Source organism: Amblyraja radiata, chromosome 29 (assembly GCF_010909765.2).
Source record: "Amblyraja radiata isolate CabotCenter1 chromosome 29, sAmbRad1.1.pri, whole genome shotgun sequence".
NCBI lineage: Eukaryota > Metazoa > Chordata > Chondrichthyes > Rajiformes > Rajidae > Amblyraja > Amblyraja radiata.
Window position 1 is genome coordinate 28,715,018 of NC_045984.1, and position 12,421 is coordinate 28,727,438.

General features: G+C 51.2%; 1 protein-coding gene across 4 annotated transcripts in view; it reads left to right on the forward strand.

The window, feature by feature from the left end:
• The window catches only part of LOC116989559 (F-BAR domain only protein 2-like), an 80,582-nt gene extending 69,702 nt beyond the window's left edge, over window positions 1–10,880 (forward strand). For all 4 annotated transcript variants that reach the window (XM_033047056.1, XM_033047059.1, XM_033047057.1 and 1 more), the window contains 6 exons: window positions 417–572; window positions 3,359–3,491; window positions 4,143–4,336; window positions 6,724–6,788; window positions 9,147–9,311; window positions 10,508–10,880. In XM_033047056.1, the coding sequence (XP_032902947.1) occupies window positions 417–572; window positions 3,359–3,491; window positions 4,143–4,336; window positions 6,724–6,788; window positions 9,147–9,311; window positions 10,508–10,530 (736 nt within the window). In that variant the 3' untranslated portion in view covers window positions 10,531–10,880. The remainder of the gene's footprint in view (window positions 1–416; window positions 573–3,358; window positions 3,492–4,142; window positions 4,337–6,723; window positions 6,789–9,146; window positions 9,312–10,507) is intronic.
• The last annotated feature ends 1,541 nt before the right edge of the window (window positions 10,881–12,421 follow it).

A 12,421-nucleotide genomic window follows, 5' to 3' on the forward strand; every position in this document is an offset into this window, starting at 1 on the left:
CCAGGTGTGGTCTCACTAGGGCTCTGTACAACTGCAGAAGGACCTCTTTGCTCCTATTTTCGAGTCCTCATGTTATAAAGGCCAACATGTCATTCGCTTTCTTCACTATAATCACAATAATACTTTATTAGCCGAGTATGTTTTGCAATCTCTTCCCTTAGCTTGCCTCGAAACTGAGAGATCCAGAGAGCCGGGCCGCTGAGAGTGAGGAGGGCTGCCATGATTGAAGGGGAACCCGGGTGGGTCGGGTCACGTCTGAATCAAGTTCCTGACCAGAAACGTGGCTGTCTGACGTGTCCAGCACTCGAGTTACTCCAGCACTTTGTGTCTAAACTCAGTGCGTTGTCTGTTTTAGTTGTGAATACGTGCATTCTCTGGTGGGGATTGGTGAGTGTTTTTTTTTTCTCCTTCCGCAGTGTCATCGTGAAGTTGACGGGGGATGTCACCATGTCCTTCCCGGCGGGAATAGTGCGGATCTTCAGCGGGAACCCCTCCCCCGCCGTGGTCAGCTTCAGGCTTCTGAACGCCAACCGCATCAGCCACTTCCTGCCCCACTCCCAGCTACTGTACAGGTGAGAACTGGTGCGGATGGCCACAAGGACCTCTGCATGACTGGTCCTTTGCCAGCAGCACAATAGAGTATCCTCCTCCGAACTTGGTGGGAACAAGCGGCGCGGTGGCGCAGCGGTACAGTTGCTGCTTTACATCGGAGACCCGGGTTGGATCCTGGTTACGGGTGCTGTCTGTACGGAGTTTGCACATTTTCCCCACACTCCCCCAAGACCCACAGGTTTGTAGGTTAATTAGACTTGAGAGGGGGTGGGAGATTGCAACCTTCACGTGGTCCACCTTGTTTCGATGAATGCAATCAACCCGGCGTGCACAATCAAATAAGATCAAATAGAACAAGTTGTCCGCCAACTTTAGGCTGTGCACGCCATGCGCAAGAAGAAGAAGACTTTAGAGATTTTAGAGAAACAGGCTCACCGAGTCCACGCCGACCAGCGATCACCCCGTACACTGACACTAGGTGATCTACACACTAGGGACAATTTATATATACAATACAAATTTATTGTCATTTGAGCCCCAGTGAGACTCAAACGAAATTTTGTTTCCACAGCCATACAAACAAAAACAATGTCCTACAGACATACACACAATTAAATTCACACAAACATCCATCACAGTGAACCCACTGTGATGGAAGGCAAAAGTCTTTTCTCTCCCCTGTTCCCCATGTCTCTCCCGATGTCCAAGCCCCAGGCGGGCGATGATAAGTCCCACGGCCATTTTAGGCCGTGCCGGGCGATTTACTGCCCCGCTCCCGGTCTAGAAGTCTCGAAGTTGGAGCCCCAGCGGGCGCTGGAATGTCCCACGGCCATGAAGCCGTGCCGGGTGATGTACTTCCCCGCTCCGGGTCGTTCCAAACCCCGCGACACGGGCTGGAGAAGTCGCGTTGCGGGAGCTCCGGGAAGCGGTCTCTCTCTCCCCCCGGACCCGCGAGCTCCCGATGTCCCAGTCCACCGGACCTGCGGCTGTGTTGCTGGAGCCTCCGAGCCCCAGGAGTCGAGTCGCAGCAGCGAGTCACCACCGCTCCCCACGCACCGAGGCCGACAAGCCCCACGATGGTGAGTAGTCCGCAGCGCAGTCTCCCGAGCCCCCGGGTCGTTCAGGTTGGAGGCCGCTCCACGGTGCTAGGCCCCAACGACAACGGAGACCCGACAGGGAAAAGGTCGGGTCTCCCGGACAGGGAAGAGCCATAGAAGCCATAGAAGCCAATTGGCTTACAAACCTGTACATCTTAGGAGCGTGGGAGGAAACCAGAGCACCTGGAGAAAACACACGTGGTCACATTGACTATAAACCCTGTACAGACAGCACCCTTGGTCAGGATCGAACCTGGGACTTTGGCGCTGTGAGGCAGCAACTCTACCATGGTTGCCGCCCCCAATTGGTTTTGGTAAAATTGTCCCTAGTGTGCAGGATAGTGCTAGTGTGCGGGGATGGCTGGTCGGCGTTAACTCGATGGGCAGAAAGGCCTGTATCCGTGCTGTATCTCTAAAGTCTAAAGAATGTGTCGTGAAACGTTGAGCGCTAGATTTGGATTAGTTACAGAGAAAGGTTGAACAAGTTAGGGCTTTATTCTTTGGAGCGCAGAAGGTTAAGGGGGGACTTGATAGAGGTCTTTAAAATGATGAGAGGGGTAAACAGAGTTGACGTGGATAAGCTTTTTCCATTGAGGGTAGGGAAGATTTAAACAAGAGGACATGATTTGAGAATTAAGGGACAGAAGTTTAGGGGTAACATGAGGGGGAACTTCTTTACTCAGAGAGTGGTAGCTGTGTGGAATGAGCTTCCAGTGGAAGTGGTGGAGACAGGTTCGATTTTATCATTTAAAAATAAATTGGATAGGTATATGGACGGGAAAGGAATGGAGGGTTATGGTCTGAGTGCAGGTAGATGGGACTAGGTGAGAATAAGTGTTCGGCACAGACTAGAAGGGCCGAGATGGCCTGTTTCCGTGCTGTCATTGTTATATGGTTATATGGATATCTAAGTCGACAACTTCCTGAACATTACTGGGATGGAATACGGTGTGTGAAGCTTGGACATCGTATACAAATTTTAGTCTCCACATAATGGAATAACATTGAGGAACTGGAGGACGTTCGAGAAATCGGGATGTTGATACCAATTTCTGGAGTGTAGAAAGAAGGAACTGCAAGGTTGTGGTCTGCACAAAAAGGACACAAAGTGCTGGAGTAACTCAGCGGTGCCAGCCAGCATCGCTGGAGCGCATGGATAGATGGACGGATAGGTTCAAGCCAGGACCCGTCTTCAGTCTGAGAACTCGAGAACCATTGAGTTTAAGAAGGAACTGCAGATGCTGGAAAATCGAAGGTAGACAAAAGTGCTGGAGAAACTCAGCGGGTGCGGCGGCATCTATGGAGCGAAGGAAATAGGCAACGTTTCGGGACGAAACCCTTCCGGGTTTCGGCCCGAAACGTTGCCTATTTCCTTCCCGAAACGTTGCCTATTTCCTTCCCGAAACGTTGCCTATTTCCTTCGCTCCATAGATGCTGCTGCACCCGCTGAGTTTCTCCAGCACTTTTGTCTACCTTCGAGAACCCTTGAGTCTGAAGAAGGATCCCGATCTGAAACGTCAGCTATCCATGTTCTCCGGAGATGCTCCCGGGCCCGCTGACTAAACACCAGCACTTTGTGGGGGGTTTTTTTCCCCCCCCCCAATTCAGGAGGAATGTTCGACGGCTTGTTTTCAGCAGGGGGAGGGGATGTCCGATTGGAAGGTGGTCGGGTTCTCCGTGCCTGCCCTCTAATTCTTGTCTCTGTGCAGCGATCTGTCGCAGAGTGACTCCTATGTGAAAGATTTCTGGTTGAACATGCCCGCTCTCACCGCGCAGCTACAGAAGCAGGCGGCGGAGAACCCCAACGCTTCCTACTTCAACATTAGTCTCCTCAAATACCAGGTACAGAGAAGGAAAATACCGCAGCAGTACGCAGCGCTTTAATTTGGGGAGATCGCTCGTTCACGCACAAAGGGGTGGTGGGTGCATGGGACCGGCTGCCAGAGCAGGTAGTCGAGGCTGGGACTATCCCAACCGTTTAAGAACCAGTCAGACAGGTACATGAATAGGACAGGTTTGGAGGAATATGGACCAAACGCGGGCAGGTGGGACTAGGTGTAGCTGGTGGACGGTGGAGGCAGGTTCTCTGGATGCTTTCAAGAGAGAACTAGGTAGGGCTCTTAAAAATAGCTGAGTCGGGTGATATGGGGAGAAGGCAGGAACGGGGTACTGATTGGGGATGATCAGCCATGATCACATTGAATGGCGGTGCTGGCTCGAAGGGCCAAATGGCCTCTACTCCTGCACCTACTGTCTATTGTCTATTATCTATTGTCTATAGTCAGGTACTCCGGCAACGTTTAAGAAACATTTTGACAGGTACGTGGATAGGACAGGTTTAGAGGGATATGGGCCAGACGCAGGCAGGTGGGACGAGTGTGGACGGGGCATGTAGGGTCTATTTCTGGGCCTCTGGGAAGGGATGGATGGGCAGTAATTGCGATGGTTGCGGCTTGCGTTGCCGGTGACCACCGCTCCGTGCATGTCTTGCAGGTGTCTGCGGCCGACTGTCCAGCCGCCCCGCTGAGGGTCGCCGCTCGCTGGAAGTGCGAGACCGCCCGCACGGAGGTGGCGATGGACTACCAGTACGCTGGCGAGAGCACCTCCATGGTGCTCCACAACCTCCACGCTCTGCTGCCCCTGGAGGGAGCCGTCCGTAACATCCACTCGCACCCACCCGCTGCCTGGTGAGGCCCCCGACTCCACCACGCGTCCCACCGCCGGGCTTTCATTCATCTATGTTCATGTAGCTCGTATATTTCTGCTGGTCCTAGGTAGACAAAAAGTGCTGGAGAAACTCAGCGGGTGCAGCAGCATCTATGGAGCGAAGGAAACAGGCAACGTTTCGGGAAGGAAATAGGCAACGTTTCGGGAAGGAAATAGGCAACGTTTCGGGCCGAAACCCGGAAGGGTTTCGTCCCGAAACGTTGCCTATTTCCTTCGCTCCATAGATGCCGCCGCACCCGCTGAGTTCCTCCAGCACTTTTGTCTACCTTCGATTTTCCAGCATCTGCAGTTCCTTCTTAAACACTTTGCCTGCTGTTCCTAATGTTCCCAGTGGTGCAAATGTTCCACCATGGTTCATAAAAGTTCTCGGGGCAGAATTAGGCCATTCGGCCCATCAAGTCTACTCCACCATTCAATCATGGCTGATCTATCTTTCCCCCTCAACCCCATTCTCCTGCCTTCTCCCCATAATCCCTGACACCTGTACCAATCAAGAATCTATCTATCTCTGCCTTAAAAATATCTGTCGATCGATACCCATTGACGAGGCCTCCACAGCCGTCTGTGGCGATGAACGCCGCAGGCGCGAAGTGCAAACACACGCAGTGAAATTAGTATCACACAAGTAGTCCAGTCGAGCATTGCCACTTGCTCCAGTTGTTATGCGCGGTGCCTGATCCAGGCGAGCCCCAGGCTATTGCAGGGCCTCCAGCCGTCACCTTCCTTGGATCGACCAGCGAGCGGTCACCGTGGCGCGTACAGCGGGAGAGTTGCTGCCTCACAGCGAATGCAGTGCTCGGGACCCGGGTTCGATCCCGACTGCGGGCGCTGTCTGTACGGAGTTTGCACCTTCTCCCCGTGACCTGCGTGGGTTTTCTCCGAGATCTTCGGTTTCCTCCCACACTCCAAAGACGTGCAGGTTTGTAGGTTAATTGGCTTGGTATAAATGTAAAAATTGTCCCTAGTGGGTGTAGGATGGTGTTAGTGTGCGGGGATCGCTGGTCGGCGCGGACCCGGTGGGCCGAAGGGCCTGTTTCCGCGCTGAATCTCTAAACTAAACGAAACCCACGTCCTTCTCCTCGCCCGTCCACGTTTATGAGGGCACACCCTGTGGCCAACTTCGAGCTAGACCAGACTCCGGTTCCCTCTTCTCTCCGACTGGCATCGCTCTCCTCTCCCGTCGCGTTGGTCGACAACGCCGGCTCCACCCTCCCGCTCTCTGGTCTTCAGGGGGGACGAGCAACGACGGCTCAGCGGCTCCCCCTGCAGGCCGCGGTCCGCTGGGTCCTCCGGGCAAGCGTTACAGTGGCACAGCAGGTAGAGCTGCTGCCTCACAGCGCCAGAGACCCAGGTTCGATCCTGACTACAGGTGCTGTCTGGGCTGAGTTTGCATGTTCTCCCTGTGACCTACTTGGGTTTTCTTCGGGTGCTCCAGTTTCCTCCCACGCTTTCTTTCTGAATGAATGATTTAGGGCTAACGGAATCAAGCGATATGGGGTAAAAGCAGGAACTGATTTTGGATGATCAGCCATGATCATATTGAATGGCGGTGCTGGCTCGAAGGGCCGAATGGCCTACTCCTGCACCTATCAACAAAATAGAGAGAGTACAGAGGAGATTTACTAGAAGGTTGCCTGGGTTTCAGCAACTAAGTTACAGAGAAAGGTTGAACAAGTTAGGGCTTTATTCTTTGGAGCGCAGAAGGTTAAGGGGGGACTTGATAGAGGTCTTTAAAATGATGAGAGGGATAGACAGAGTTGACGTGGATAAGCTTTTCCCACTGAGAGTAGGGAAGATTCACACAAGGGGACATGACTTGAGAATTAAGGGACAGAAGTTTAGGGGTAACATGAGGGGGAACTTCTTTACTCAGAGAGTGGTAGCTGTGTGGAATGAGCTTCCAGTGAAGGTGGTGGAGGCAGGTTCGATTTTATAATTTAAAAATAAATTGGATAGTTATATGGACGGGAAAGGAATGGAGGGTTATGGTCTGAGCGCAGGTATATGGGATTAGGGGAGAATACGTGTTCGGCACGGACTAGAAGGGTCGAGATGGCCTGTTTCCGTGCTGTAATGGTTATATGGTTATATTTTCTATATTTCAATGTTTCTATGTTGGTAGGTTAATTGGCTTCAGTAAAAAATATCGTAAATTGTCCCCTTAAAGTGTTGGATAGTGCTAGTGTACGGGTTGATTGCTGGTTGGCACTGACTCAGTGGGCCGAAGGGCCTGTATCTCTAAAGTCTAAAGACTGGCTCAGCGGCTCCCCCTGCAGGCTGTACGTGTAGGGGCATCTTCAACCTTTGTAGATTTTCACAAGTTAACCTCCTGCTTTTATTTGTGAAGGAACTCCAAACAGAAGAGACTGCGATGGAAGCTTCCGGATATCAGCGCCCTGTCCGAAACTGAAGGTAAGGAATCTGTGTGGGGGCAGAGTGTGTCAGAAGGAACCGCAGACGCTGAAGATAGACACAAAAAGCTGGAGCAACTCAGCGGGTCAGGCAGCATCTCTGGAGAGAAGGTAATGGGTGACGTTTTCAAGTCGTGACCTTTCTTCAGACTGATGTCAGGGGAGAGGGAGATACACGGATGAGGGAGTGTGAAAACAGGGCAAAGGGGATGAAACTTGAGGAAGATGTAGAACAAACTGACCATTTGTTAGACACAAAATTCTGGAGTAAAGGGCCTGTCCCACTTGGCGATTACTTTCGGCGATGTATCGGGTCACCGAAAAAGTCGCGGCGTGACGACGTATTGGCGCGCGGTGTCTCCTCGAGCATCGCAACATCTTTTTGTCGCTGCTGGATTTTGAAATGTCCAAAATCGTTCGGCGACACTGATACGTCAGTCGATGGCGCCGGAAAAAAGTCGGCAAGTGGGACGGGCCCTTAACTCAGCGGGTCAAGCAGCATCTCTCGAACCGAAACGTCACCCATTCCTTCTCTCCAGAGATGCTGCTTGACATCGGGCCACCCAGGGCGGCGACTGCGGGTGCTAGGAAGGCCTCGACCACGAGTGAACATCTGGGAAGAACGGAGTGGAGGCTGGCTGGACTATGGTGCCTTCCTCACCTTGGTGCCACTGTGTTATGTTGTGTCGTGGACTTTCACTGTTTGTGCTTTTTTAAAAATTCTATTTTATTTTTAATATGTTTTATTATTTATTATTATTTTATTTTTTTTATGATACAGCCTGTAAGGGAAATTCATTTCGTTGTCTCTAACTGAGACAATGACAATAAATTTGAATACAATACAATACCCGCTGAGTTACTCCAGCATTTTGTGTCTACCTTCGATTTCACCAGCATCTGCACTTTATTTCTCATTAAATCATTGTTAGAAATTGTTAGGGCAGAGAGTGTACAGATTCGGGGATGTGAATTAGCCCTGATCTAAACGGATTACCTGGGTTGAACCAAACCTCCCCAAATACCCATTGGTGTCCCGATCGCTGGAACTTTCTGATCGATCGAACAACCCCGCAGCAGCTTAGGCTTGGGCTGATGGAAAGGCCGTTTATGCGGAAAAAAACTCCTATAACTCATGAACCCTCTACTGTTCTATGTTATGCCCTATTTTATCAAGGCAAGAACAAGGGAAAGAACGAGGTGATGTTTCAGATTGAGACCCTCAGTCTGAAGAAGGGTCTCGACCTGAAACGTCACCTATTCCTTTTCTCCAGAGATGCTGCCTGACCCGTTGAGTTCCTCCTGCATTATTTTGTGACTATCTTCGGTGTAAACCAACACCTGCAGTCCCTTCCTACACAAGACTGAAGTCTGAATGGTGGCCGATTAGGAAAAGGGGAGATGCAACGAGACCTGGGTGTCATGGTACACCAGTCATTGAAAGTAGGCATGCAGGTGCAGCAGGCAGGGAAGAAAGCGAATGGTATGTTAGCATTCATAGCAAAAGGATTTGAGTATAGGAGCAGGGAGGTTCTACTACAGTTGTACAGGGTCTTGGTGAGATCACACCTGGAGTATTGCGTACAGTTTTGGTCTCCTAATCTGAGGAAGGACATTCTTGCCATAGAGGGAGTACAGAGAAGGTTCACCAAACTGATTCCTGGGATGTCAGGACTTTCATATGAAGACTGGATAGACTCGGTTTGTACTCGCTAGAATTTAGAAGATTGAGGGGGGATCTTATAGACACTTACAAAATTCTTAAGGGGTTGGCAGGCTAGATGCAGGAAGATTGTTCCCGATGTTGGGGAAGTCCAGAACAAGGGGTCACAGTTTAAGGATAAGGGGGAAATCTTTTAGGACTGAGATGAGAAAAACATTTTTTACACAGAGAGTGGTGAATCTCTGGAATTCTCTGCCACAGAATGTAGTTGAGGCCAGTTTATTGGCTATATTTAAGAGGGAGTTAGATGTGGCCCTTGTGGCTAAAGAGATCAGGGGGTATGGAGAGAAGGCAGGTACAGGATACTGAGTTTGGATGATCAGCCATGATCATATTGAATGGCGGTGCAGGCTCGAAGGGCCGAATGCCCTACTCCTGCACCTATTTTCTATGTTTCTATGTAAGACAGCTTTGACTTGTCTAGAGACTGTGTGCATGTCTATCACTGTGTAGGAAGGAACTGCAGATGCTGGTTCACACTGAAGATAGACACAAAATGCTGGCGTAGCCCAGCGGGACAGGCAGCGCCTGAGGAAGGGACTCGACCCGAAACGTCACCCATTTCCTTCCGGAGACGCTGAGTTACTCCTGTGTCTATTTTGTCTGACTCCCTGTCTCTCTGCCCGGACCCTACAGGGAAAGGCGCGCTCTGTGCCAGCTGGGAGGTCTCCGATGGCCCGAACAAGCCCTTGCCCCTGGCGCTGCAGTTCACCAGTGAAGGCAGCACCATGTCGGGTGCTGACGTCCGCCTTGTCGGCACTGCATACAGACTCTCGCTGGTGAAGAAGAAATTAGTTACAGGTAAACGTCTACTCTGAGGGACTGACGTTGAGAGAACTACACTCGGACTGGTACACGGACAGGAAAGGTTCAGTCGGATGTGGGTCAATAGACGTTGGTGAGGCCACATTTACCAAATTGTGTTCAGACCAAAGAAGCGTCTCAACCCGAGACGTCGCCCATGCCTTCTCTCCAGAGATGCTGCCTGTCCCACTGACAGATTCTTAATTAGTAAGGGTGTCAGGGAATAGACAATAGGTGCAGGAGTAGGCCATTTGGCCCTTCGAGCCAGCACCGCCATTCAATGTGATCACGGCTGATCATCCCCAATCAGTACCCCGTTCCTGCCTTCTCCCCATATCCCCTGACTCCGCTATTTTTAAGAGCCCTATCTAGCTCTCTCTTTAAAGCATCCAGAGAACCTGCCTCCACCGCCCTCCGAGGCAGAGAATTCCACACACTCACCATGGGGTTATGGGGGAGAAGGCAGGAGAATGGGCTAGGAGAGAGGGAAGGATAGATCAGTATTACTTCCGGGTAGATGTTGTCACGGGTGGAACGGGTGCGGAGAAGATTTACCAGGATGTTGCCAGCATTCGAGGGCCTGAGCTGTAGGGAGAGGTTGAGCTGGCCAGGACTCTATTCCATGGAGCGCAGGAGGAAAGTCCCGCCCTGGTTTGTCTTCCCGACAACCTTGCGTTTATCTGAATTAAACGGCATCTGCTATTCTTCAGCCCATTTGATCAAGATCCCTATGTAACCTTGGATAACTTTCATTGTGGTTCTCTACACCAGTGATTCCCAACCTGGGGCCATGGCAAATTTCAGGGGGGGCCACAGAAACATTTTGGGATTTAGGGGGCCACAGGTTCAATGAAGGGGGCCACAGAGCTACCACCCTGTTGCCTCCTAAATTTCAGTTCTAATACATTTAAATCTATGTAGATGAAATGTTTTTGATGTTTGTGGAATGGAATAAAAGAGAATATATGTACAATTAATAGACACTGATATTTTTATGGAAGGTATTATAATATTGAAGTTTTTTTTTCTGCTAATAATGTCCGGGGGGAGGGGGGGGCACAGAAAAATTAAAAGATCCCAAGGGGGCCATGAGCTAAAAAAGGTTGGGAACCAGCGACTCTCGCCCCACAGATTCATGTACCGTTGTTCCTGCCCCACCCTCTAACTGTGTGTGTTCTGGTTTCTCTCTCCAGGCAAATACTTTGCGGGCTGCTAGAGTGCGGAGTTCTTCACTGGTCGCAGTCCCGTGTGTTCATTCACCGTGTGTGTCCATCTGGGAGTGGTGTGCCAGGTCTTTTTTGAGAGATTCTACAGTTCCCGGTGGCCAGGGATTCCAGCCGTCAGCCAGCGGACTCCGTTACCTCACACTCCCGAGTCCATTCCTGGAAGCTGCTGAACAAAGTTTCAGTCATCGTTCTTTTCCCCCCCTTCTCGCCCTCCCTCGAGGTTTATCCAGTCTCTCACCTTGTCGCCCGCCAACCCTTCCCCAGAATGCCTGTAAACCCCACACCGCAGAACCCAGGAAGGCTCAGATTCACGGCCTGAACGTACCTTCAACCTCTCCCCCCTCCCCCCCCCCCCCCCCCCCCCCCCCCCCCCCCCCCCCCCCCCCCCCGTGCTGCTCCCGTCCTCTCCTCCCCTCTCGGCTATCAAACACACAAACACACACATACACATAGACACACACACACACACACACACACACACACACACACACACACACACACACACACACACACACACACACACAAAACACACACACACAAACCACACACACACCACACACACACACACACACCACACACACACACGCTCACACACACACACACACACACACACACACACACACACACACACACATATACACACACACACATATACACACACACACACACACACACACACACACACACACACACGCACAGAAACAACCAGGTCAGCGAGCTTCCAGCTGTTGCCGACTCTGCTGGCCTTTTAAGCTCGGAGCAGGAGTTCCCTATTCCTTTGATCGGAAGACTGCGGAATTTTGAAGAACGGGTCTGCAATGTTTCTGAAGGTCCGTGAATCCAGCTCTCCGCTGCTATCCATGGGCACGGACTTGTTTCCGCAGGAACGCTAGAGCAACTAAAACCCTTCCCCCCCCCCCCCCCCCCCCCCACCCTTGCCGCCAGTGGCCTGACGTTCCCCAAGCTCAGCTCGCCCCATGAGCCAAGCTGGGTGACTTGGGAGGAAGAGGACAACGTGTGTGTGTGTGTTGCAGTGGTGCTTACAAGCACTGAAGTAGAATCTCTTTGAAATATCTGAAGCAACTCACAAAGACATGACAAAGACTCACCATTTTTGGGCCTGTGGTCTGCTGCCTCTTCTGCTGTCTTTTTTTCAGCAATGATTTGGGATGTCCTCGGATTTCCTGGAGGCCCAAGTTCCCACCCTTGTCCACTGGAGGTCTTTGGCCGACACAATGCGGGGCGGGAGGGGGGCTTATTTTCATTTGCCCTTTTGCAACGAGGTGTCGTATTTTGTATGAATGGAATTGCCGACACTGGACGTTTCGTCTCGTCACCTCACCGTCAGATCACCTCATCATTCCAACCTCCACCTGGGCTAATTGGAAGAGCAACAGGATTTTTTTATCACCACAATATAGTCTCCATATTTGTCGGTCAGATCCACGGACCTCACTCACCATTATTTTTGGAACTGATAAATGTTGGAACCCATTCAAACGGAGGGGGGTCTTTATAATATTTCATTATCCTTGTGATTTTGCCCCCCTGGCTGTCACTGGCGATTCTCAATGTTCATTGAGGATGAAGAATGTATAAAATGTTTCTTTTTTGCACTGTGTATTTGTTGGATCCCACTTGGGTTACCAGGGTAGTTGGGGGGTGGGGGGGGGGGGGGGGGGGGGGGGGGGGGGGGGGGGGGGAGTGAGCACTGGTCGGCCCATGTCTTGCACTGTTCTTTGGACTTGCTGCATTCTGCATTAAAGCACTTGTGTGGAAATGGGTGTATAGACAGTTTGAAAACTGCACTTTAAGAGCTGCATGTTACCCTGAATGCCGTGTGATTGTGGGGGAGAGATGTGAATGGTTGGATAGCTTGGA